Raw genomic sequence first — 25,835 nt, 5'->3', positions numbered from 1 at the left:
CTGAATCTCAAAAGAACAACTGCGGAAAATACTTCAGCCGTCAGCAGTTCCTCGTCCTCCTCCAGATGAGACTGCTGATATAATGAGAGGAGGGGCAATGAAGAAGAAAAAAGGATATGTTTGCGCAGAGAAAATTAATCAGCGTTAACATGTGTGCATATAGTTTGTATAATGCTTTTCATCTCCCTGAGGGCTTTGCAAATATGTGACCTACAAAGTAGGTAATTGATAGTCGCTGCTTTTTTTTTTCAAGCAGGAAAACTGAGGCAGAAGGATTAAATGATTTCTCTGGAGTAAGTGTGTCGGAGTCCCTGGATCTCATACTTTACTGAGATCACTCATGTCCTGCTTTGCGATGTTTGGTTTTTGCTCTTACCCCAGGCTAGCTGGCTGGCAGGCTAGGGAAGGCAAACCCTGCCACTTTGCAGGAGAGGTGGGCAGTTTCCAGCCAAAGGATCCGGAGAGAGCTGTGCTCTTGGCTTCGAGTTACCAAGAAAGGAGCTCTCTTACATCCTCTGGGTGCAAAATGATGTGAGTGGTGAGGGGGACTTCTGCAAACATTCATGACTATGGCAGAACGAAAATAATATGGGGTGGGTTTTTGTTTTGTTTTGTTTTCTTACCCTTGGGAGTGTGGCGGTTTAATAGTGATGGCTTTAGGAAGGGCTTGTGTTCTTTATTTAGAACAGCCTTTAGCAGTTTTCTTATGTTACATCTTGAAGAGGGCTTTTCCTATCCTTTGCCATTCCTTCTCTAAAACTCAGTTAGCAAGTCAGAGGTTGTCGTTCAGCTTTACTTAGACAAAAGTCTTCAATTAGATGGAGAGAACTCAGTGATCTATGTTTTTGGGCTTATGCTGGAAGGTGCTTTTCTATCTCTGTTTCAAGTAGTAGCCTTTTATTAATAATTTATGGAAGTGACAGTTGTGTATGTGTGTCACAGCCTGAAGTCCTCATTCAGTGTTGCTCAGTAGTTACCTGGGCAAAATGTCAAGCATTTTCTTTTCAATGAAAGTTAAGTAGGGTCCCAAGGATTTATGTAAAAGATGTTGTAAATAGTAAGGAACAAGGAATAAGCCTTTTGCTCGATGTCTAATTATATGGCTGGGCTTTGCCTTCTGGGGACTGATGGGTATTTGGAACAATTCCTCTTCTGTCTGTAGCTGTGCCTCAGGGGGAGAGAGATATAAACTAAGTCAAAATGGTTGAATGTCTTCTTTAATTGGCTTTAGCAAAACAGAAGTATTTGGAGAAAATATTTCTCGTACTTAGTTTTCATTTGAGGGTCACAAGCACTTATTTATTTAAATCAGAAATTTTTAATAATAGTATTACTTTAGCCTGAAAAATTTTATAGGAAAAAAATTTATTGTCTTTCAACTTAAAATTTTAATTTTGTTGTTGTTTTCTTATCCTTGTGAGGGGAAAACTTGTTTTCAGGAGGGCTAGGGGTGTGAAATACTTATTTTGAGAGTTGTGCACAGGATTCAACTCTGTAGGCCACGGTTTTCCAAAGAGGCATCACAATAAATAGCTGGAAGTCAGTGAAAGACTTAAACCACTGCGGGCTTTTCCCTCTTCAAAATGTAGATGTAATTATGCTTACTGCGTATCTGTTAATGCTGCTCTGAACATCACAGACAGCCTAATTGTTTGAAAATCAAGAACAATGATGTGCATCCAGTTATTCTGAGCCATGAGCAATTTGTCTGAACTTAGACAGGAGCACTAGTCCTTGCTCTGTGCTGCCCTTCACATGGAGAAACGGGAGAGGCAATGCAAACTTGTTCCATCCAGGAGCTGCCTGCCCTACTGACATATCAGCAGAGCTGGGGTTGCTCTCACCTTATGGGATGGGGCCTTTCCTACCAGAGCAATTTCTGTTTTCCTCATCTTTCACAGCTACTCTGATAGTACTGGCTCCTGTCTGGGCTGCTGTATTATAGCTGGATGACTCAAGCTGTTTTCACAACCTCATATGAACGAACAAATCAACCAAAACATTGCTACGTGGCTTATTTCCAATTTGCTGAAAGTGATAGGCAATCCGGCGGTACCTGCACCATTTTTATGGCAACTCATTCATGGTGGATATCGCAACGAGTGGGTTGCAGAGCACACAGTTACTCTTTCCCAGCACAGGCAATTACGGGTTGCTGTCATTTTTTCCACCAGCTCCTCACTATATCAGAAGTTGATGTTGCAACCCTAATTGTCAATACTAGAAGATGAGATCACTGCTATATACAGGATGGCATTTGCTTCAGTGTCTATCTAAAATTCTGCAAGAAAGCCAGTATCCAGAAAAAAAGTGCACTTGTATTTTTTCAGGAACTTAACATCATGTTAAAGCTTTCCCCGTGCCATAGCAAAGCAGGGACCATATGGAAGTTTTGCCTTTGCATAGAGCATGTTTTTGATTCTTTGTGCTAATGCATTTGTTCCAATTAGTGTAATTCCATACATTACTAACTTTTATAATTGAAAAAGAACCTGGTAGGTCATGGAATTAGCTGTTATTTTTATGAACCTGAATATTCCTCAGCAGAAGTCTCCTTTACTTACAAAACAGCCACTTAAGGATGGGACTTCTCTTTTCGGTGAGCACATTGTGGTCTCCACATCATCTTCGTTTTCTTTAAGACCAGTTGTGTAATGGGGTGGTGCTGTCTTTTTCAGTTTCCTTTGCCACCCCTTTCTTTAAGGTTATTTGGAAGCTACACATTCACCAGGAGCTGAATTCCTGTTTACCTGCTCAACATTCCTTCAGTATTAGGTCAGATCCAGTAAGGGATCATCTGATTTGCAGAAGACGCTTCTCTTCAATTGGAGTGAAACCTCAACCCCAGTGAAGTCAGCTGTGAAAGTCTCATTGACTCTGTGGATCTAGTTTATCTGCTCCATGATCTCAGTTCAGCAACATAATTAAGCTTTTTGCCTGCTTTCAACTTAAATCTACAATTCATTTGGGATTCGGATATGGAATCCAAGTGACACCTGTTCCATTTACTGAAAAAAACATGATTTTAATGCCTTATTCTATTGCTGCTGTTCTTGTAAGGGCCACGGAGCAGCCAAAATTCAGAAGGAGCAAACTGGATTATGTTCCCTATAATTTAGCCGTGGACCGGAGGGCACTGGGAGGGCATTAGGTGCGAAGGCAATGGGCCAGACCCCAGCCCCAGCCTGGTCCCTTTTTTACCCTGAGGGTTGCCTGTCCCTGCTCCAGGGTGTCAATTCGAGCAGCAGCCTACAAAACGGCTCGTGGCTGGAGGCAAGGAGATTGGGACCTTGGCTGAGGCCAGCAACTCTGATTCTGCTTCCCCATTCCAGGGATAAAGACTCCACTCTGCCCTTTGGAAGAGAGCAGAGAGTTTTCATCAATTAATGGGAATTAACTGCTTGTATAAAGGCTAAACGCTGCAAGCCTCTACCTTTCAGATGCGTATCCAAACCTAAGCTCCTAGCTTTTGAAAGCTTGCCCACCCCTATTAAACACTTTAAGGAGAAATCAAAGCAGCCATCCTCTGTTAATGCAGGAAAGAAACGCTGAGATGCTAGTGCCAGATATTTTGGCAAAAGGCAGTAAAGACGTAGGAATAAAAGCCGAAATGATTCTGCAAAGCTGAAAAAGATTAGCTCATGGCGCAGACTGGTCTAGACTGCAGTCTTGCATTATTTTAACTAAATTTAAAACATGTTTTTGAGAAACATGTTGCATTTTGGCCATGTACAATCGATTCAGGAAAAAGCTAAATTTGTGTTGAGTATAAGCATTAATGGCTATACTGGAAAGATTTTTGGTTTCATTGTGATGTATTAGGTTAAAGGAAAACCTTCATGTGCATTTATTCCGCTTCTGAAAATAATACAGATATGTAAAGATATTGCTTTTAAAAAATAGTAATAAATTAAGTTAATGTCGTCTCATGGAAATAATCTGCTTGGTCATGTTGATTAAAAGAGGAATTCTTTTTTACAAGGGAATATGGTGCCCTTAAGAAGATACCTTGTGAAATTTAATAGGAGATAGTTTCTTATATGAAGTTTTTGGAGACTTCCAATGGAATTGAACGGGAAATTATATCCTTACTGTAGAATTCCAGAAGTTATTACAGTATTGATTTTAACTGCATCCTGGGCCATATCAAAAGAAGTGTGACCAGCAGGTCAAGGGAGGTGATTCTGCCTCTCTACTCCACGCTGGTGAGATCCCACCTGGAGTACTGTGTCCAGCTCTGGAGTCTTCAGCACAAGAAGGACATGGACCTGTTGGGGCGAGTCCAGGGGAGGGCCACAAAGATGATCAGAGGGCTGGAGCACCTCTCCTATGAAGACAGGCTTGAGAGAGTTGGGGTTGTTCAGCCTGGAGAAGTCTCTGGGGAGACTGTATAGCAGCCTTCCAGTACCTAAAGGGGGCCTCCAGGAGAGATGGGGAGGGACCCTTTGTCAGGGAGTATAGCAATAGGACAAGGGGTAATGGTTTTTAACTGAAAGAGGGTAGATTTACATTAGATACTAGGAAGAAATTTTTCACTATGGGGGTGGTGAGACACTGGAATGGGTTCCCCAGAGAACTTGTGGATGCCCCATCCCTGGAGGTGTTCAAGGCCAGGCTGGATGGGGCTTTGAGCAACCTGGTCTGGTGGGAGGTGTCCCTGCCTATGGCAAGGGGGATGGAACAAGATGATCTCGAAGGTCTCTTTCAACCTAAAACGTTCTGTGATTCTATTTTAATTAAAACTGTAGCATATAGACCCTTCCCCTCTAAAGTATGTAAGATTTAAGGAAATGTCTGCGGAATCCTTGTGGAATTATATCGGAGTTTTCATTTATAAAATATTTTCTTTCCATAATGCATATGGTAATCAAAGACCTGAAAAGTTTCTGTATTACCTGGAAATATTTCAGATAGGAATCTGTTGGAGGGAAATCTTGGACTCAAACACTCCAATGAACTGGGTTTGTTTGTCATGTGAGTTATTGGAAGGAAGGGAAGGGAAATGTGTCCAAATGTTAAATAGCCATTCAAAGGTTAGCAAACTCATTCATTTCTGGTCCAAATTTTCTCTCTAATAAGGAAAATAAGAGTTCCTGCATTTTCTCTAATTACATCATGTTCTGACTAGAGGACCGCATTGCTAGTGGAGGTAAATCATTTTGATGACTTAGCCGATCATGTCTAAGTGTCTTTAATATGGGCCTGGATGGCTTTTAATTTAGAGCCAAGGACAAAGTCTAACACTAACTCATGAGGTACCTTTCCAAATTAGATGTATTCTGCCAGTGTTTATAGTTCTCTGTGTCTTTCTATTATGACTTGCATACCTTATTCCAGGAAAAGGACTCTTAATTCTGGTGAAAATTTCACATTTTTTTCAGCAGACTCAGTAGTAAGTTAAGTATGCCATCGGTTACTTGGTTGTCACACTGATATTTCTGAGCTGTGAGGCTTGTTTTTTTTCCAATGGGATTTATTTTGTATGCTAAATACTATACCTTGATAGTAGTCCTGAAGCCTTTTAAAACCTCTGGTGACAAAGGAAAAAAAAATGCTAGTTCCATGTCATCATTGCTGGGAGACAGGCAATTTAAACAACGCTTTTCCCTTTGTCCCCAAAACTCAGTACCAGTGAAGAAGCAAAGATGCATAGTGAATGCTGCTGACTGTCCGTGTGTGACAGAGACACATCCCGCATCCTCCTTGCCTTTGGACATTTAGCCCAAAAATGTCACTGTTACAACAGGTTTTTCCCTCGACGCCCCAACTGGTTGGTATTTTCCCATGGACAATATGACATTTTAGTTAACCCAAAACTTTTTGCTGAGGTGTGCTGACTATGAGACCATAGATGAAAAGGTTGGAAACAAAAGACTTCCTCAACCCAAAATGGAGTTTACGGTCAAAAGGACATGGACAACAGAAATGGACGGTTGGATGGATATGGCCCAGAACTGCCTCTTTGCGAGGGACGCTCATCTGAGAGTTGGGACATCAAGGTCCATTTGCCATGCACCAGCATTCTTCTAGGATTGTTAGTGCTGGATCTACATCCTGCTGGATCACTTGGTGGTGGCAGTCTGATCCAGACCTGATCTAGGCCCGTGCTTGTAGTCCCGTCAAATTAGCCAGCCGGTAGCTTGCTGAGTTGAGCCTGCCATGTACCAGGTGCAAGAGAAAATCTTGATCCAGCAGTAAGCTTGGCAGTACAAAGGAAACTTCTCAAAATTTCTGGAATACTGGTGGAGTGTGGTCATTCTAGAGCAGTACTTGGGCTTTGATGGCTGGAGAATTTTGAGGACCCCAAACTCAGAGCCCTACAAGTGCACTCACTCACTGCATCCCCAGCTCTCAGCCTGGCCTGGGGCAGCGGTTTGAATCCGGGTGATCCAGGTCACAGGGAGTGCCCTGACTTCTGAGTTTCTGGCTGTTCTGGGTGACCTGAGTGCAAACTAGCACGTACATACAAGTACACTGTTTTTTTCCAGATGAAAACATTTTTTTAAAAGTCCAGATCTTATCCTGGCCCAGAACAGCTCCAGCCTTGGAAAATGTGACCTTTTTCATAAAACAGCATCTTTGCTACCCTGCCAGCACTGCTCGTTGCTGGAGTTCTGTGCCTGAGAGTGCTTTTTGGGGCAGGAAGAGCCACCCTGGCCATGCTTGTTTTTGCCAGCGCTCCTTTCTGCATCTGACTGAGGGTAGTGAGGCAGGAGCAGCCCGCACGGCATGCCAAACGTGCTTTTTGCAATCAATTACTCCCCATTAGAGAGGTGTGAGCCCAGCCGACGAGTTTAACAGGGATGAGCTGCCTTTTTTTCCCCTGCAGCAACAGCCCTGCCTGTAAGCTGCGTTTCAGCTGAAGAGCTTTGGCTCTTCCTCTCAGCATGTTTCCCGGGAACACGAAGAGCGTGTCGTGCCAGGTAACATGTGTGGAACTGGGGCTAGGAGGCTCGTGGGGAACTTTAAAACCAAGAGAATCAAATATTTGTGTTCAGCGTTCGGACCTGGCAGCAGGCATCGTCTTTCTCTGAACGGCAGCAGCAGAGTATGCACTTAGTTTTAAGTCATGCACGCAAGGGTTAAGCTTCCTTCAGAGCAGCTTAAAAGTGAGGGTTAGTTTTTATGGAGGGAAAGGGAGTCATCTTAAATAAGTGCTGGAAATCAAGAAGGAGGTTTGCAGGCCAGAAAGAGCCTCCGGGGTGAAATGTCAAAGCCAAGTGCATTTTCTGGTCTCGGTATAGTTGTGAGATAATCCCTTTTGTTGCATTAACAGCCCCTGAACTGGGCAGTATTTCTTCCATCCTTTTACAGGCTGCTTGTAGGCAGCTCTTTTCTTAACTGATATGTATGTATATATGCATCTGGATTCTTATCTAGGCTGAGCTCTGAAATCTGGAGTAACCACTTTGATGAAATCAGTGGATTTACTCCAAGTTTATCTGCATGTAGTTGAGATTAAATCAGTTTTTTTAAAAAAAAAAACACCAAACAACTACTTCACAAGATTCGACATTCCCAAAATAACCATTACAAAGTGTGAGGAAGGCATCTTTTCTGCATAGTTTCCCCCCCCTCCCCCTTTTTAACTCCTGAGCTTACAGCCCTACCTGGGTGGGTTAGAAAAAGGCTGTGGTGGGTTAGAAAAGGCTGGGGCTGCAGCGCTGGTGTCCAGGCTGGTTCCTTCTTGCGCGGTGCCTCTGAACTGCAGCGCTCAGCCTGCTCTGCCCACGCACTGCTCCGTGGAGTGGAAACCTGCGCTGTGCAAAGTCGCAACTCAGAAAATCACAGTAAGATGCGTGACTTGGAACGTGGCTCGGTTTTCAGGAGCTTTCTGCAGCAGTCGGTCTCCGAGCTGTTTCTGGAGGAGGTAAGATGGTTTCTGATGCAGGCAGATTGCTGTAGCAGAGCATCCTGATGATCTTGGGCTGTGGCACTAACCACACGTGTCTTTGATTAGATGCCATCGCCGAGATCATAATGCAGCGAAGCCATTCCTGACTTTCACTGGAAAGTGATAAACCTGATCCACAGAGGGAGAGAGGAGCTGTGTGTAAGCATTGTCAGTAACAGCCTTGCCTTGAGAAAGGAGCCATAACGGCCAAAGGAAAGGTTGAATTTGTGATCTAATTACAGAAGAAGTGTTTGCAAATATTAAGTATTTGCTGTTTTGGCTCTTCTTTTAATATGTGTAGTGCACTGTGGGAAACGGGGTCTGTGTGCCACCTCATTCCCATCTGCTTGTGCCTCCTCTCACTTCACTTCCTTGCAGGTGGAAGGATATTAACAAACCACAGAAATTATAGAGGAAAATCTGTCATTGCACAGCTCCCTGCGTGCGATCTGCCAGAAACACATGGCAGTGGCACAGGGGTTTGCCTGCCGGGTGCAGCCCTGCCCTTGCTGCAATCCCGGACGTGCCCGAGGTACCACTTTAGGTACCACAACAGCCTGAAACGTGATGAATCGTGAAAACATTGTCCTTTTAGTCCGTTTGCCGAGCTCTCCCACCGCAGCCCCGTTGAATTTCGGAAGCCACAGGTTCTCCCATAATAAGTGTGCTCATTGTGAGCCGATGGAAAAACTATTACCGTGTTAACCTGTCGGGCTGTTCCTCAGGTCCTGCTTAGCATCTTACTGTGGGGTCCAAGCTGGCATGGACTTTTCACAGGGAGGAACAGTTGCTGCAGCAGGCTGTTGCTTATCCTACAGAAAAAATAAGAAAAAAAAGCCTAGCAGTTTTACAGTAATCCAGTGGAAAATGGACTTAAAAAAATAATAGTGGGTTGGGGATTTTGCTTGTTTCCCATTGTTTTGTTTTGGCTACAAAGTATTTCACAAAAGTGGTTGCATGACAGGATGACAATGCCGAGAGAAAAGCCCTTCAGGAGACATTGTCCCTTCTCTTCGCCTCCCTAGGAGATGCTAGAGTTAACAAAAAAACCTAAAAAACCCCAAACCTACAAGCCTGCGGCCTCCATGCATATGCAGATAGCTATGGAGATGTCTGGAATGTAGTATTTAGGGTATTTTTTTCAAGTGACAAATGGGTCTTTGATGAAAGGTGCTTTTGAGACATTTTCATTTTTTTTTCTCTAAATAAGTGTTGAGTAAGATCTGATTTCCTGTCGAGCCAACGCTTATGTTTGATATGGAGTCAAGTCCCCGGCACTCTGAGAAGAAAAGCTAATGTATTTGAAATGTTCTCTGTGTTTGTAGGTGATGGCAGGGTCATGGCAGAGGCAACCACAAAGGAAGTGTCTTAGAGTCACCTGGCAAGTTACTTTAATTAGATAAGTGCAGTCTCACCTGTATGGGCTCTTCTCCCCACAGTACCAGTCCCTGGATTGCTGCTGACTTGCTAAAACTCAGTGCAGCTTCAGGAGGCTTATCTGAAGCCTGGTGAGGTTGAGATCAAGGGAAATGGGATGAACTTGCATCTCGCGGGTGAAGCACTGCAGGGGTGTTCTCCAGGTCCAGTGACCGTCGGCGTGTGTGGCTGCTGCAGCAGCAGCAGCTGAATCTAGTGTGAACAAGTGTGTTTTAAGGTATATAAGGATTATGCATTTTGGGGACTAGGAAATGATAGTAATATATGTAAGGTTTTTTTCCCCGGATGCCTAGTATATTGCTGTGGAGACTTCTGTGTTTTGTTTAGAGCAGACCACAGCATCTGGAGGAGGGGTCTGGATTTGCCCTGATTTCACCATAATTATTTGGCCTTGAGGTAGAAATGTAAAGAGAGCTGCAAAAATTACTACGGGTAATAGCTTTGGGGATGTTGCAGGGAGTTGTTGTTTTGCAAACAATTTGTGGCATGAAATCACAAATGCACATGCTTTCCTGGCAGCAAAGGACACATGAGTGCTTTCTGCGCTTTGGGAGTTCTTGGCCTGCAAAAGACCTGCAGCCAGGAATGTAACATCTGTCCTCAGCCAGGGGATGGGCTTGAAATGACCATGTCATAAAAAAAGCCATGCAAAAAAAGATGTGGCTCCACCTGACATCTGCACAGAAAGGTCCCTGACAAGATAATGCAGGCGTGTCCTCCCCACCCTTTCCTTCATGATCTGTGGCAGGAAATCGTCTGAAGTTTTAAGCCAAACTTACCAGGTTCTGAAGATAAAAGTATTCACCTAATTAATGCTTTCTGATCCTTTTCCTTTCTTTTGGGTTCCCGTGCAATTTATAGTGCAAGTACATTGTCTGTAGGCTAGTTAGGCTGTAATTGTGACACAGCTACAACTCAGTCCTAATGTCGTCACAATTATCTCTATCTTATTAAAGTGTAAATCATGCATCACTCCTTTAGCCTTACCCTTGGCAGCTTTGTGGTTTGAGATTCTGGTACATCAGCTGCAGGATCCCCTTCCAGCAGCCATTTGAGAACCTGTTCCCCTCTGTATTTGTACTTACTGCTGAGTCCTGTAGTCCTGCTGAGTGTGGATGTAGAGCCTGCCTTTGGGTTACTTACCTCTCTATCTCTCAGGGAGTCCTGTGGGCTTTTCAGCAAGACCACACAGAATGGTAGGGGTTGGAAGGGACCTTCGGAGATCATCTAGTCCATGCCCCCTGCCAAAGCAGGTTCACTAAGAGGAAGTTGGATGGGAACGCATCCAGGCAGGTTTTGAATATCTGCAGAAAAGGAGACTCCACAACCTTTCTGGGCGGCCTGTTCCAGTCCTCTGCCACCCTCAAAGTAAAGTTCCTCCTCATGTTCAGATGGAATTTCCTGTGTTCCAGCTTGTGCCTGTTGCCTCTTGTCCTGTCGCTGGACACCACTGAAAGAGTCTGGCCCCATCCTCTTGACACCCACTCTTTAGATATTTATAAGCATTGATAAGATCCCCTCTCAGTCTTCTCTTCTCCAGGCTATATGGACCCAGGTCTCTCAGCCTTTCCTCATAAGAGAGGTGCTTCTTTCCCTTGATCATCTTCATAGCCCTCTGCTGGACTCTCTCCAGTAGTTTCCTGTCTTTCTTGAACTGGGGAGGCCAGAACTGGACACAGTTCTCCAGATGCGGCCTCACCAGGGCAGAGTAGAGAGGGAGGATGATCTCCCTTGACCTGCTGGCCACGCTCTTTTTAATGCATCCCAGGAGACCATTGGCCTTCTTGGCCACGAGGGCACATTGCTGGCTCAAGATAGCCAAGATACCTTCGTTTCCGTTGTGTACTCCCCTGTGTTGTGGGTAGAGCCTTGAACCGCAGCTTCGTTGCCTTGCTTGCCGGTCCCTTGTCAGCAGAGCAAATTGCTTTATTGCCATGTTTCGGGTTCCTGCTCTGTAAGAGGAAAATTGCAGCAGACCTCCCTTACGGAGTGCTTTGGGAGCCCCCGATGGAAAGTGCCATGCGGAGCTGGGCACTGCTATGTACCTGTGCTGTGTCATTACCCGTGCAGATGGGATGGGAGCTGCAGTCTGAGAGGAACCCTTACTCCTCTCTACCACCCAGCATCACCCTGTAACTATTGTGGCAATGTGCTGCAGATGTTCAAGAATAACCCCTGGAAGTAGCACCTTTGCAGTGGCTGTGTAAGCTCTAATGCAGAGCTGGCTGTGCCCCGGACAAGCAGGCTGAGTGCTGCTGCTCAGGCAGAAATTCCCCACAGCTGGGGCAGGGTTTGACATAAATACCAAGACATTGACGTTTACATTTTTTTTGTTTTCTGGACACATTCACGGTTCTGTTAGAAAAGGCCTGTTCTTGAAAATGTGAAGGTGTAGGGAAATTCCTTTAAAAATGGCCTTGTGCTAAAGCAATTAAATAATGTTTATGTCAGATAATTAATTCCAAGGGAAGGCTGAAATTGCTGAAAAGCAAAATAACAGAGTGAAAACCGTCTGCAGGTTTTTAAGGCATTTCTTATTGGAAAGGGAGGGCTTATTACCAAGATTAGCTTTTCAGAGGCTTTAAAGCAGGGTTCAATAGCTATAAAGGCTGGATTGTTTGGCACCAGCATCTTGGTTTGTAGCTCTAAATGTCTGCTTGCAGTTAATGTAGGTGCAATAAACGTATGTGTGCAAAAGAATTCATGGAAAAAAACAGTGCAAGTGCCATACGAAATGTACTGCAGCAAAATGCAAGCATAGTTAAGTGGGAAAAAAAAAATACTGGTACCCACTTCTGAAAAACAGGAGAACTCTAAAATAACAATGAAGAAGTTTTGAATGATCTCCAAATCTCATGTTGTCTCTAGTTTTGCTCCCTATGTCTATACCCCTCTGTATAGCATCCAGCACTGCCTGGTGCTGATCCATGCGTACAACAGAGGCTCTTTTTTTCCTCAGTAAAAGCAAGAATTATTGTCCCTCTCCATCCTTAGGAAGCCCAGGCAATAGCAATGTGCCCAGCCCTCTAAGAGGGCAGACAAGCTGTTCCAAGAGGCACGCTCACAGCTCCTCGAAGATGGGACGTTTTTCTGATTTCCAGATTGACTTTCACCATATCGCTTGCTTGCTTGCAAGGTCACCTCTGACGGGAATTGTGTTCTTAGTTTTTCTTATCTTGTAGTGGTCTCATTGGGAGGTTGCTGTACGTCTCGGTACAGACCAGCCAAGCCTCTCGATCTCTGACTGGAGCGTGGACAGGTGCGATGAGCTCCCTGCCCTCCAGCCTGCCTGCATTCAAGTGTGGGACTCAGCTGGGGTTCAAGGTGTGCCAGTGTCTGGGAGGGCTGCTCTTTTGTCTCTGTGTATTGATGGTCCCCCAAGTATTATTCCAAATCCTTTTGCTCCCTTTTTTTCTTCAGACAGAGCTGCCTGGGCTAAGATAGCTTTTAAGTCTAAAACTAATCAGGTGCTAAGTAACTGCATAGGAGAGTTATAGATAAGCTAATGAAATTCCTCAGGCAATTGGAATTGAAATTCCTTTCTAAAAATGCCAAGCAGAATTAGCTGAGTACTAAGTACAGCAACGAAATCACTCCATTTCCAACTCAAAGGGACATCACTGGAAGAATTAACATAGCACTTGAAATAAGGTAAATAATTACTGAATTGATTTAAAGTTATACAGGAATAAGACCTGTTCAAAATGCGGTTCACTTCACAGAAAATGCCTCAGTCGCTTGGTGCGGAGAGCCATGAAAATGCCTGGAGGCTGGGCGCTGGAAAAGATTGTGTGTGGCTTCATGGAAGGGCAACAAGGAAGCTCTGCTAAGGCATCTTGGCTGTTCTGGATTGGACACTAGATGGGACAGGCTGGCCCTGATGTAGACATGCAAGACCTGAGCAGGGACTCCTGCCTTTTGAGGTGGCCCTGCTCCTGCTGCGGCGTTGGCTACACCACTTGCTGTCCCGCCACGGCTTTGCAATTTGTAAACTGGAATTAATAGCGGCCGCCACTGGGGTTGTTTAGTGACTTCCCTGTGTTATAATGCTTTCCCCTTCCACGCTGCTCCAGTAGGGCTCAGTATTACTGTTATTACGTGATTCTTTCTTAGCTTGCTGTTCAGAAAAGCAGCTGCCTTCCATGGGCTGGTGTAAGCTACCATTATGCCCGGTGGTGTTATGTACGCTACCGTACTTCTGGCATCCCGGTCTATCATTTAGATTAATTTGGAAATTGTGTAGTGACTTGAGGAAAACTGCTGTTGAATTGGAGTTTGTTAGCCTGGAAAACATAATTAGTCCAAAAAAACCCTATAATTGTGCAATAAATGCAATACTGAATGGTCTTACATTATAAACCAGAGTACTGGAATATAACTTTTGGTACCTTTTCCTTTTTGTTTTTTCTAGTATGGGGTACTGCATCCTTTTTGTCCACGGTCTAAAAAAGCTGTCTACATGGTTAAATAAGTGGAGAATTACTGTTCTGACCCTCTTTGCTTTCCTGCTGCTGCTCTTCTCTTGGAAGACCATAAAACAAAACGAAATCTGGCTGTCACGAGAATCCCTTTTCAGGTATGAGTGACCACGGGAGAGTACTTGCATTTTTGTATTGTTTAAAATAAGTTTGTTATATGGAATAGTTTTCTTTAGTGCAAGTCCTGCTATTGATCCATTGCTGTGATTAACATTTGATTATTACAAAATAACACCTACTTTCTGTTTTCTGGCAACTGTGCAAAAACTGGTATCAGCACTTTATATGCTTGTGTACAAAGTTTGGTTCTGGCAAGTGCATTTTTAAGACACACTGTTTTTAAATAACTTCAGTTCTGTAGATTTACCAATAATGTAACACTTTCCTTTTTAAAGACGTAGCAAAAGTTCATTGCAACCCTCCAGAACACCATAGTAACGCTATTGAATATATTGAATTTTCTTTAGCGATGTTCTTAATGACAAAAATGAAATGCCATGAAGTGCCAAGCTTAATGTACCATATTTCATTTTATTTGATTACTCTTTGCCAAACAGCTCTCTTTACAACCTCATTTATATATTTTTTTTGCACTGAAACAGACTGTTTCATTTTGTGTTTTGCTAGCAAATGTATTGCATTTGCCTCCAGCTGCTTTCAGCAGTTGTCTAATTGTGAAGTAATTGCAAAAACGCAGGTGATCTGCACACGGGTTGCTTAGCTTTATTTTCTAACTTATTGGCCAGAGCAAAGTTTAATTTACACAGCACTAAAGGGTATGAAATTATTTTTTATGTATGCCCTTCGGTCTTCAGGAAACACTATTGAAGTGGTCAGAGCTCTGTTAGTGGGGCTTTTTTTCAAAAACAATCTGGAATAGGGGTTTCTTCGCTCCAGCATGATGCATTGCCCATCTCCCTGAAACACTGTTTGCTGTTCAAACAATAGCAGCCATGGTGACTGATCGGGGCTCGTGCAGCCATCCCCGTGAAGCGCACCTCCAGTCCAAACCCTTCTGGCTAACGGTGGCGGCTCGGAGGAAAGCCGGACACCTTTCTAAGTTGGATGACTCTATTGTTGAAAGTGGGGTGGGAAGATGGCAATTCCATATGCCGAGTTGTGTTGCGTACAGTTGTGGTCACCCGTGTTTAAGAATGATGAAGTCGAACTGGAGTGGATGACAGGAGGACATCTCCTGCCACTAAGGAGCACTCCTGGGATGACATGGGGTGCCAGGGGGTCTGTTGCAGAAGAGGCGGCTAAGGTTATGTCTGCTTAGTTGGATGCAAATGGACTTCTGTCCATCCTACCTCCATTCAAAGCAGGTTGGCCATCTACAAACCAGCTCAAATTCAGAAACCATGCCACTGCTTCAGTGCAGCACTGAGCTGGAGCTCATACACCTTGCCTGAAGGCAGAGATTTGCTGCTGCCCAGGTTAGTATGCAGGGCTTGACAGCTTGGGTCAAGCTGGCTCGTTCTTCGGCTCAGGTCTTTTGGGGACAATTCCAGGAGAGAGATCTGCCCTGGGCTTTTGAAGAAAAGGTAAGAACATTCCTACTGGGTCACCTCATGTCACAGTCTGCCCCTGAGAGCAATCGGCCGCAGATGCCTAGAAAAGCAACGTAAGAACAGGGCCAGCAACAGTGATGCTTCTCTTCCATCCTTTCCCAGCTTGCAGTAATCTGCAGCTTAAAGACTTCCTGAGTCAGGAGTTACTTGCTTTTTTTGCTTTTAACAGCCCCTGATGGACTTTTCTTCCATTACTGTCTCTGACTGCTTTTTTGAATCTATTTATAGTTTTGGCTTCTGCAGCATCCTGTGCACCGGGCTCTGTCGTTAAATTACATAGTGTGCACACTAAGATTTCCCTTCTGTGTGCTGCGAGCCTTCTGCCTGATCATCTTGTTTGGTGTGTTGAATGAGTAGTGAGTAACCACCAGCTCATCACTTGTCTTCTGTTTCCCATGCCTTTGCCCCCACGTCCTCACCCAAGGCTGTCTCTTTACACTGGAGTCTTCTGGTTTTGAACTCTCCTCATATGGATGCTGTTCTGCATTTCTGATCCTGCTTGTCAGTCTTCTCTGGATGCTTTCAAACTCTAATCTGTTCTTTTGAGAAGGAGAACAGAATCACCTTTCAAGAGATATGTGCAACACCGTAACGTAAGACTGCTTTCTGGTTTTTTGTTCTCTTTTCCTATTAATTCCTGATCTTCCATTTGCCTTCTGTGACCTCTCCTAAGGACTGGGTGATATTTTCACAGCACTGTCCACAGAAATTGCAAGATACCTATTGTGAGTGGAAGTGTCTCATTTATAGACATCAGTCTGTGTGCAAATTTATGCAGATTGAGTGTGTGTATACACACTCCTGCATAGTTGTGCCTGTACCAGAATTGCATTTCATCTGCCATCTTCTTGCCCAGCGTTCAATACTGTGAGATCCTTCTGCAGCTCTCTGTAATAAGCTTTAATTCCTGCCGTGTGATTCACATTGGTGTCATCCTCAAATGTGTCGCCCCCCTGTTTGCTCCCTTTTCAAGATCCTTTGTGAACACGTGAAGCAACTCAGATGCCAGTGCACGTCTCTTGGGAACCCTGCTTGCAGTCTTCTCCTATTGTAAAAACTGTCCACATTCTGGTGCTCTTTGCTTGCTGTTTTTCAACTAGGTATTGATTCACAAGAGGACCTTCCCTCTTACTCCACGATGCGTTTAAGAAATTGAACATCCAAGTGCAAAACATTGATGTATGTGATTCTGACTTACCAGGCTATATTTGATTTTCTCAAATTCCATCTTTTTGCAAAATACAAGGTTAATTCTTCTCTGTTGCATTGTAGTTATCCAGAAGTTTGCTAGGGCTAGTCTTGTATTACTCTTTTTCCCGAATTACCTGAAGTGGAAGTCATACTTGCTGGTCTGTTGCCCCCCACATCCCTCCCCTGGAGCCAAATGATGTTGTGGTCATCACCTCCCATTTCTTTAGTACTGAGCCTCATGTAAATGGTAGGTTACACACCAAAACTAATAGCAGCTTCACATTTTATTTCCTTTGGATGCATACGACCAAGCCCAATGGATTTATAACTGTTCTTGGTGTTGATTTGTTTTAAAGCCTCTTTTACTGCCACTTTGTTTTCAGACAGTGCTTCAGACTTGCCCCTGTCTGGCTTAGGACAGGCTAAGGAAAGGCTTCCGTGTGGCAACCTCCTTCAGTTCCCCTGTAGTGAGCACTGGTGCAGATAATCCATTTAGTTTTTCTGCCGTGGCCTTTTGTTCTTCAAGCACTACTTTTGGACCGCCGTCATCTATTAGCCTTAGGGGATCTTTGGCAGGTTTTCTATATCTGATATATTCCATTATTAGCTTTAATGGCTTTAACAAGTTTTTCCTTAAATCTCTTTTGGTCTGCCTAATTATGGTTTATGTTTAACTTGCTAAAGTTTATACTCTTTTCCTTTTTCCTTCTGTAGCTGTGCCATTCACTTTTTAAAGGGTGTTTTTCATTTCTCGTAGCCTTGTTTACTATGCTCTTTAACCATATTGGCCTTTTTGTTGTCCTTTTAAGATCTTATTTGATAGGTGTTATACATCAATTGCAAGTCTGTAATACGGTAGGACTGTTCTTGTTGATGGGAAGGAAACGCACAAGAAGAATAGTATAGCGAGAAGATACTGTCATCCCAGGAGTGGCAGATCTCTTTGGGGCATAAGAAGGAGGCTATATATAGGCCGATGAAGCAAGGAGGGAGAAGTGGATGGAGGCAAGGGCAACAGCAATAAATTAGAAAGGACAGAGCAGGAGGAGGAGATAAGGAACCATAAAGAAGTATGAGGGAAAATAATAAGGAAACAGAACAAATCTATAGATGTGGGAAAGGAGACATAAATCAACCTACTTGGTAGTCTCTGTGAGTGTTGAATTTTTTTTTTTAAGAAGTATGTGCTGAGAGAATCTTTACTCCCATGCCTAGTTCTTCATTCTCCAGTTGCTGCTTTAATTAATTACTGCTTTTTCCCTCCTCTTACTTTTTTCCCCCCTCACCTCTACTTTCCATTCCTCCATTTGCTTGGATGTGTTTCTTCAGGGTCAATCTGTCTCATTTCCCTTGGCTGACATCTGTTCTGTTATACACACTTTCTCTACGCTGGTCCAGGAGATATTTGGGTACTCAGCATGTTATCTGTTTTGTGCCTGTACCCCATTTTGTCCCATTCTCAAGGCTTACCCTGCTTTGACATTGTGCGGCAGCACTGTTGCCACCTCTGGGCCATCCTGACTCTCGGTCTCCAGCCCAGGAGCCAAGTTTTCTGGATGCAGAAATCACAGAATCACAGAATCACATGGGGTTGCAAGGGACCTCTGGAGATCATCTAGTCCAACCCCCCTGCCAGAGCAGGTCCACCTAGAGCAGGTTGCACAGAAACTTGTCCAGGCGGTTTTTGAATGTCTCCAGAGAAGGAGACTCCACCACCTCCCTGGGCAGCCTGTTCCACTGCTCTGCTACCCTCAAAGTAAAGAAGTTCCTCCTCATGTTTAGGTGGAACTTCTTATATTCAAGTTTGAGCCCGTTTCCTCTTGTCCTGTGACAGGGCACCACTGAAAAAAGGCTGGCCCCCTCCTCTTGACACCCACCCTTTAAGTATTTATAAGCATTGATCAGATTGCCCCCTCAGCCTTCTCTTCTCAAGACTAAAAAGACCCAAGTCCCTCAGCCTTTCCTCATAAGAGAGATGCTCCAGGCCACTAATCACCTTTGTAGCCCTCTGCTGTACTCTCTCCAGCAGTTGCCTGTCCTTCTTGAACTGGGGAGCCCAGAACTGGACACAGTACTCCAGATGGGGCCTCACCAGGGCAGAGTAGAGGGACAGGATAACCTCTCTTGACCTGCTGGTCACACTCTTCTTGATGCACCCCAGGATGCCATTGGCCTTCTTGGCCACAAGGGCACCTTGCTGGCTCATGGTCATCCTATTGTCCACCAGGACTCCTAGGTCTTTCTCCTCAGAGATGTTCTCTAGCAAGTCAGCCCCCAACCTGTACTGGTGCATGGGGTTATTTCTCCCCAGGTGCAGCACCCTACACTTGCCTTTATTGGAGTTTGTCAGGTTCCTCTCTGCCCAGCTCTTCAGCCCGGTCCTGGCTGAAGGGAGCAGTGTGGGGGAGGATGGTGCTGTCTGAGGAAATGATGCATCTCCACGTAGGTGCACAAGCATGTGTGCAAGGACTAAATGAGAAGCAAATGAACCACAAGTATAAGAAGTAGCCAAACATTTAGAGCTCTATGCATTTGAGGCATATTATTCCAACAGATCTCTAGAAGCCCCAGGCAGTTTGTCTTACTGTATTGGCAGGTGGCAGGGAGGGCTTTTTTGTTAAATATTTAAGGAACTACCATATAGAGCGAAAGCACAGGCCAGGAGGTCAGGTTCCAGTGTTAATGTCTGAAGCCAGGGAGAGGGAGGTGAGGGCTGTGGGCTAACCTCCACATCCGCTAAACCTTTTCAAGGTTTGTGAGGCTGCCACATTTCCTGTTGCTCCTGGAAAGTATCTGCATGTTCTGCCCACGTTTGTGACAGTACCTGGAAGGAAACGCAGCTGTAACCAGCAAAGGAACTGTATAAAAGTGGCACTTTCTTTGTCAGCAGGTTTTTGGCAGCAGCCAGGTCTGCTGGCTTCAGTAATTTGCAAAAATCAACCCATCCCCAAAGGTGGTGTTTACTGCTGCATGCTTTTGTTAATTTTGAAAGCGAGCTCAGCTGAGGAGAGCAAGTCCTATTGCATTTTATGCATCTTCTATAGAATAGCTTAATATGACCCAACATTGATATCTGTGAAAATCAATACAAGGGTAGGAGGCCAAGGAAAGCGGTTGTTTGTGTCATCCAGAGAATAATTTGCTGTAGAGAACCTTTATTGATGATAATGATTCCCAAAGGAGAGGAAACCCCATCAGTCTTTCAGGGCTCCTGCTGAGGCAGGAGTGGCCTCATTTCCTTGTAAACTGTGCACATTCTATGTGGAAATCACAGAAAATCAATGAAGGCTCTGCCCTGCACCCATTCGCTTTGCAGAGCACTTATTAAAAAACAGAGGGGATCACTGGAGACTTTTCCCAACTGAAGTGGGATTTGGGTAATGCTGGTATTTGAGGTTGGAAAATACCAGTGGTATTTTATTTCTCTAATTTATGTCTAATAGGCTTTTGCCTTTCCATGGAGAGGAAGTGTTACGTAAAAGGGTTTGCCTATTGTTTATTTTCCATTTATGTCGCTTACTGCTGTCGTAGAAGTCAAAAGGGAAGGAAATCCTCTGGAGAAGTGACGTCTGATCTCGATGGGCTTGTTTCTGGCTGGAGACGGATCGGTGCCATAGGTTTTCAGAAGGGCATGTGTGTGCCGGCCTGGGGAAGAGGGAAATAGCAGAGTTTGGAAAAGCACGTTGGAAAATTAGATTGAAATTGTGAGAGACTGGAGGCTTGTGGGAAGCAGCAATGGAAGAACATTGTGTTCTGCTTTGTTACTTATACTCCACCCTTTCCTGCTTGGCTTTCATTATGGACATTATTGTTTCCCCTGTCGATGAGCAAACAGCATTCTCGGCTGGTCAAGAATCAATTAGCAGGAGTGTTTGCCTAAACTCTCTTAAAATATCCCCTCTGCATCCAAGGCGGTGTTTGCTACAGCCTCCCACAGCACAGAGACTCCAGGCAGCCTCAGTCATTGCTACGTGCGTTTGCAAAATGAAACACCCCTCTTCCTGCCCATGCAAGGAGAATAAATAGGTCAGGGAGTGTGAGCGGGGTGATGCAGAAGAGAGCATCGTAAGAACCAGAACCGATTTCTGTCTTTCCTATGTCACCCCCACCCAAGGCATGCAGATCAAAGAAGCTTTATTAGTGACGTTTTAATAAATGGGACCAGCAGGATTAATAATAAATTCTACTTAAAGGGAAACAGTCCAGAATTAAAATATTTAAATGTATGCATCTTACTGTTAAAACCGTGTCTCATTAGAACTGGAGTACTTGTGCATATGTAATGTACTCCTCACCATTAACTCAGTTTGCTCTCTTCCAGCAGGGGCTGTAGCAAAGCCAGCAACTCGTAGCTCTGAGATAGCAGCAGTTTTGAGTGCCTGTCCGTGTCTCTGCCTGTAACGCTGGCGCTGGTGTAATGAAACCCTCTCTGTATAAGAATTAATATTCCAGTAATGCCCAGAGGTTGTAAGTGTGTAGTTAATAGCTCCCAAGGCCAATAGAAATTAACACAGCCATAGCAGTCACACATTACTTGCTGCTGGTGCCGTATATCTTTGTGAAAACTAATATAGAAAATCATTCTCTTAAGAATAGCATCAATTAACTGATTTAATTCAGCGATTAGTCACAAAATGTCTTATTCCTGTAGTGCTCCCAGTAAGTAATTTGGAAATACCTGATGATTAGGAAGCCAAATGCAAGGTGTATTTTTAATATCAGTAGGCAAACCGTGGCTGTGCTGTGCTGAACTCCTTAAGGCAGCCGTGGGCGAAGCTTTGGAAGCTCTCACAAGTAGGCATTAGTGATGCTTGATACCACCGGCTGCAGATAACCAAAAAGATATTGTATTTGCCACTATGATTCTCCAGCGCTGTTTTACAATGAAATCCCCGACAAAGGGTTTCTGCAGCTGTGGGTCCATTCTCCCCATGGGAGGGGGGGTGCACCCCACTGCAGGGGCTCTGTGCAACCCCGTCTCGTTACAATTAACTTCCAGGCCCACCAAAGTTAAACAGGATTGACAGGCAAGGCAAAGCAGTAAGACTTGAGAATTTCCTAATCCTTGCTTTTCCTACCTGAGGTATGAGGGTCTGAGATGATGGGGGGAGAAAAGAGAGCAGCTGGCAGGAATCTGCTTGTAAGCAATAAGCAGCACTTTGTCTGGTTTTATATGAACAGTTTCATCCATCCTTATTTCCCATTACCTCAGAGAGCCCCTATTTATGTGCTGGAAAGGATTCCCCCATTAAACAGACTACCAACTTCTCTGGATTCATGCAGGGGAAATGTTTCCATGGTGTACGTGCTCCTGTGATTTCTTTCTCTCTTTAACCTTGAAACGGCATTTCCTCTAGCAGTGCAAGGTGTACTTTGCTTTCTGTGCTCTCAATTAAGTAAATAAGCATATGCTTGCTCTTCTCCTTTTGTCTTTGCGCCCTCATTATTCATTCCAAATGTTGAGTCCGCTGTGGGTGGCAGGGGAAATGAAGGGGAGGGATGGAGTGGCTGTGCAGCCACATGCCCACAGTCATATGTTATAGCATGAGAGCATACAACTTGCCAGCTAAAGGTGAGAGTCCCATTAGCCCTCACCTCCTGGCCATACTCTGCTCTCAGCACTACGTGCTGCATAGGTGCTGGCTGGGTACTCAGAGTATGCTATGCGTCCCCTCTAGTGGCTGATGCCTAGGGAAAAGGTAGCTTCTTTCTGGTACCTCCGGCTGGCAGATTTAAATCAAGATTTTCTTAAGGTGCTTTCTGTCACTCAAGTTTAAGCAGGGAGCCTGTTATGGCTATACTGTATAAAGTACTACATACTTTGCCCTCTAAGTATTAGCCTTTTTAGGGTCTTTCAATTTAGTAGTTCAGATTTTGAAATACGGCAGCATCTGGCCACAGCTAGTGTTGCAGTGTTGGTGCTCGAGGAGGCCGTGGTGACAGCAGCCAGGATGAGTTGAATTGCTGCCACCTATTTATGTCCACCCGGGGCACGTGGTGTGCTAGTGCATGGGGCAAGCTTGGGGTTGTAACGTGAGTTACACACGAGTGCACAGGAGGTGACAAGGCGCTCAAAATCCAAGTAAACTTTTCAGAAAAGGGACTGTGAGGAGAAGGCAGACCTCGGGGAAGGTGGGGTAACACCACCAGCTAACACCGTCCTGCTTCTCTTCCTCTTTGCAGCTCAGGAGTGAAGACCCTGCCCCACAACGCCAAGGTGCACTACAACTACGCCAATTTTCTGAAAGACCAGGGCCGTAACGTTGAGGCGATCTACCACTACAAAACTGCTCTCAAGTAAGTCCCTTGAGGGCCCGGTGGGGCTCTGGCTGTGCAGTGCAGCCTGTTGTTAGCCCAGCCCTTCCCCACCGGGCACGGGGTGGGTTGCCTGCTCCTCACCCCCCAGCTCCCGGTGGGCAGCTCGGCTTTCGGAGGCTGGGAAAGTTCCCTGGCTTGGTGTTTGCATGTCATTAAATGAGGTAGCCTGGATTCCCTCCAGCTCCCTGTGTGTGTATGTGTGTGTGAGTGTATGTGTGTTTGTGTGCACACTTCAGTATACGGGATAGAAATGTAACCATAGCTACACGTTGAGCAATGAGGTGTCATTTACTTGGCTGAATGTATGCTGGTAAGCAGGAGGTAGTTGTCATAAATGCATTTTCAGGTTCCTGGGCCATTTATCTTAGTAAATTGTTAATGGTGCATGCCTGGAAAATGCCAGTGCTGTAGCCATCTGAAGTGCAGTAATAATAATAGTACTTACTACTTGTATTGAGGCTTCTGTCCACAGAGCTTTGCATGAACACTAAACTAATTGATCCTGAAAATGCTCCTGTGCAGTAACAGGGTAAATATCATTACTGTGGTTCTGTAGAAGAGGAAGCTGAAGCAGGAGGGTGAATTACCTTCCCCATAGATGCATGGTAAATCTGGGGCCAGGGTTGGGCTGTAATCTCCTGTGGTTGGACATCTCCTGCGGTATCTCCGAAGGACCCTCCTGACCACGTGTGGATGGGGTCACTCCCTGCAAGCAGCATCGCTCTGGTCTCCACTCCTGTGAGGCTGTTAGTGCAGCTCAGCTGGGGCCTTGGCTGCTCCCCACTGCCTGGGCAGAGCTCGGTGCAGCAAGCAGGTCACCCCAAGTTCCTAAAACTCTCTTTCCTCTGGTCCTGGGGGCTTGGGAGAAGGGACAAGCCTCTCAGGGGAATGAGTGTAAGGAAAAGGAGGGGACCAGAGACTGCAAGGGAAAGCAGGCATGGAGGGTACAGATAATTTCTTTAGGGGGGAAAAAGCATGTGTGGGAAGGACAGACAAGGTGAGGAGTGGCTCTGATGCACAGCAAGGGCAGAGCTGGCTCCGTAAGGCATGTCAGAAGGTACAAGAAATGTTCTTTCCTGACATGTCGTGTGGCAGGAAAATCCAGAAATTATGTCTATGTTTTGTCCTCTGGCTAGCTGACAGGGTTATTCCAAAGGCTCTCCAAGGGCTCCTAACCCACCCAGGTTAAGCTGGGAGGACAGGAGTTCATTGTCACTGAGGAGGGCTTGAACCTGGGTGAAGGTGATTTTTAGCTTTTCTGAGCAGCATCCTGTTCTGTTTTACCACGCTGGGCATTTAGGAAGTCATTTAGGAAGATCTTCATCCTATTTTTTAATGTTTCCAGGGATGGAAAATCCAACACAACCATCAATAAATAGTACTGAAGGTTAATTACCTTGGCTGTTGAAAATGTCCTCCTTTATTTTTAGTCTGATTTGTTTAACGTCAGCTTCCAGTCACTGGATTTGTGTACACCTTTAAATGCCACACTGAAGAGCCCATTACCAAAAGTCTGTTTTCCATGGAGTGATCAACTCCTCCCTTAACCTGCTGCTTGATACAACCCACTGATGTAGCTGCTGGTGTTTTCAGTGTTATGCGAGTTTTTGCAGCCCTCCAATTATTCCTGTAGCTAGTCTCTGAACTTTCTCCAGTTTACTGGAAAAGGCTATTGGAAGTTAAAAAGCAGAGGGACTCACAAATATTATCCAAGCCCAGCAAGTGAACGTGCAGGTACTAGTACACAGAATAACATAACTGCTCTGTGCTCCTACCGATGTTGCCTCTGCTTGTGTAAATGGGATTTGCTGACAAAAGATTTTGCCCTTCTCTAACTCAGCGGCTCCCACTTACTATAATTATAATGCTGTCTTCTGCTCTGCAGTATTTCAATTGTGTAAGAGTCTGTTTTGAGAACTGATTGCAAACATTTCCTCAACTTTATTAGATAGCACAATTTGTACTGATGGTATTATTGTTTATAGAGCATCCAAAGCGTCTTCGGAGCTTGGAGCCACACAGAACCAACCGAGCTCTTCTCTAGGTGCTCAGTGTCTCAGTGACATCAGTGCTAGTGCTCCAGTTACTTCAGTAATTTCAGTATTAGTTGGCAGTTTTGAAAAGCGAGCCCCTGTCCCCACCTTGCATATTTGCCATCTGACCCAGCAGTGCAGACCAGAAGTTGGGAGTCTCCTCCTGGCTCCATCACTGGGAAGCTGCATTACTTGGTCCCACCACCTCATCTCTTTGCACTTAAGCCTTCCTTATTTTTGTGCTCTCTTTTCACCCCAGTCACAGGGAAATCATTTTGGACTTGTGTAATAAGCAATAAAAGTGTAATTAAAAAGTGTAGTAGGTGTTCTCTGGTTGAGAATTACATTCCATGTTTTCCCCTCAGACATACCCCTTCTGAAATGACTAGGGTTGTGTGTAGGCCTTGTTGCCTCCACAAGGTGCCCGTGCATGCTGGCTGTGTTGAAGCGGTGGAGAAGGTGATGGATGTGGGACAGGCAACATGGTGATGGATGTAGTGGAAGACCTTAGGCAGGTATCACAGATAAGAACAGATTTCATGTCCAAGTTGTTTACCCATCCTCACAGACTCCAGCTGTGCAATCGCTGCTCGGATTGTAGACCAATTACTCTACAATTAGAGAGAAAGAAGTAGTAGCTGTAATATCCTGACCAGATTTTGATGGTTCAGGGTATTTTTGGCCACTTGCCTGACCTGAAAATGGAAGAACAGCTGGGAAGCAGAAGCACCGTGAATTTCCTCATCAGGGAGTAGACAGACCAGCAGCTCAGGTGCTAACACAACCAGCTTCCCTGACTTTCCCCCAGGAACCCCTCATCAGGTGTCTGCTCTGTGGGGGAGTCCGGGTGGACCCACACTTACAGAAAGTGCAAGCTGCTCAAGATGCTTCAACAATCCAGCAGCAGCGTCGT

The 25,835-nt window shown here is 44.9% G+C and overlaps 1 protein-coding gene across 1 annotated transcript in view; it reads left to right on the top strand.

Annotated features, from left to right (window-relative positions):
- Positions 1 to 25,835, top strand: part of TMTC1 (transmembrane O-mannosyltransferase targeting cadherins 1) — a 144,623-nt gene that overhangs the window by 85,953 nt on the left and 32,835 nt on the right. The window contains exons 10-11 of the mRNA XM_074168877.1: positions 13,743 to 13,907; positions 22,755 to 22,868. Of these exons, the coding sequence (XP_074024978.1) occupies positions 13,743 to 13,907; positions 22,755 to 22,868 (279 nt within the window). The remainder of the gene's footprint in view (positions 1 to 13,742; positions 13,908 to 22,754; positions 22,869 to 25,835) is intronic.

This window comes from Numenius arquata, chromosome 2 (genome assembly GCF_964106895.1).
Source record: "Numenius arquata chromosome 2, bNumArq3.hap1.1, whole genome shotgun sequence".
NCBI lineage: Eukaryota > Metazoa > Chordata > Aves > Charadriiformes > Scolopacidae > Numenius > Numenius arquata.
This window is presented reverse-complemented; position numbering and strand designations above follow the sequence as displayed.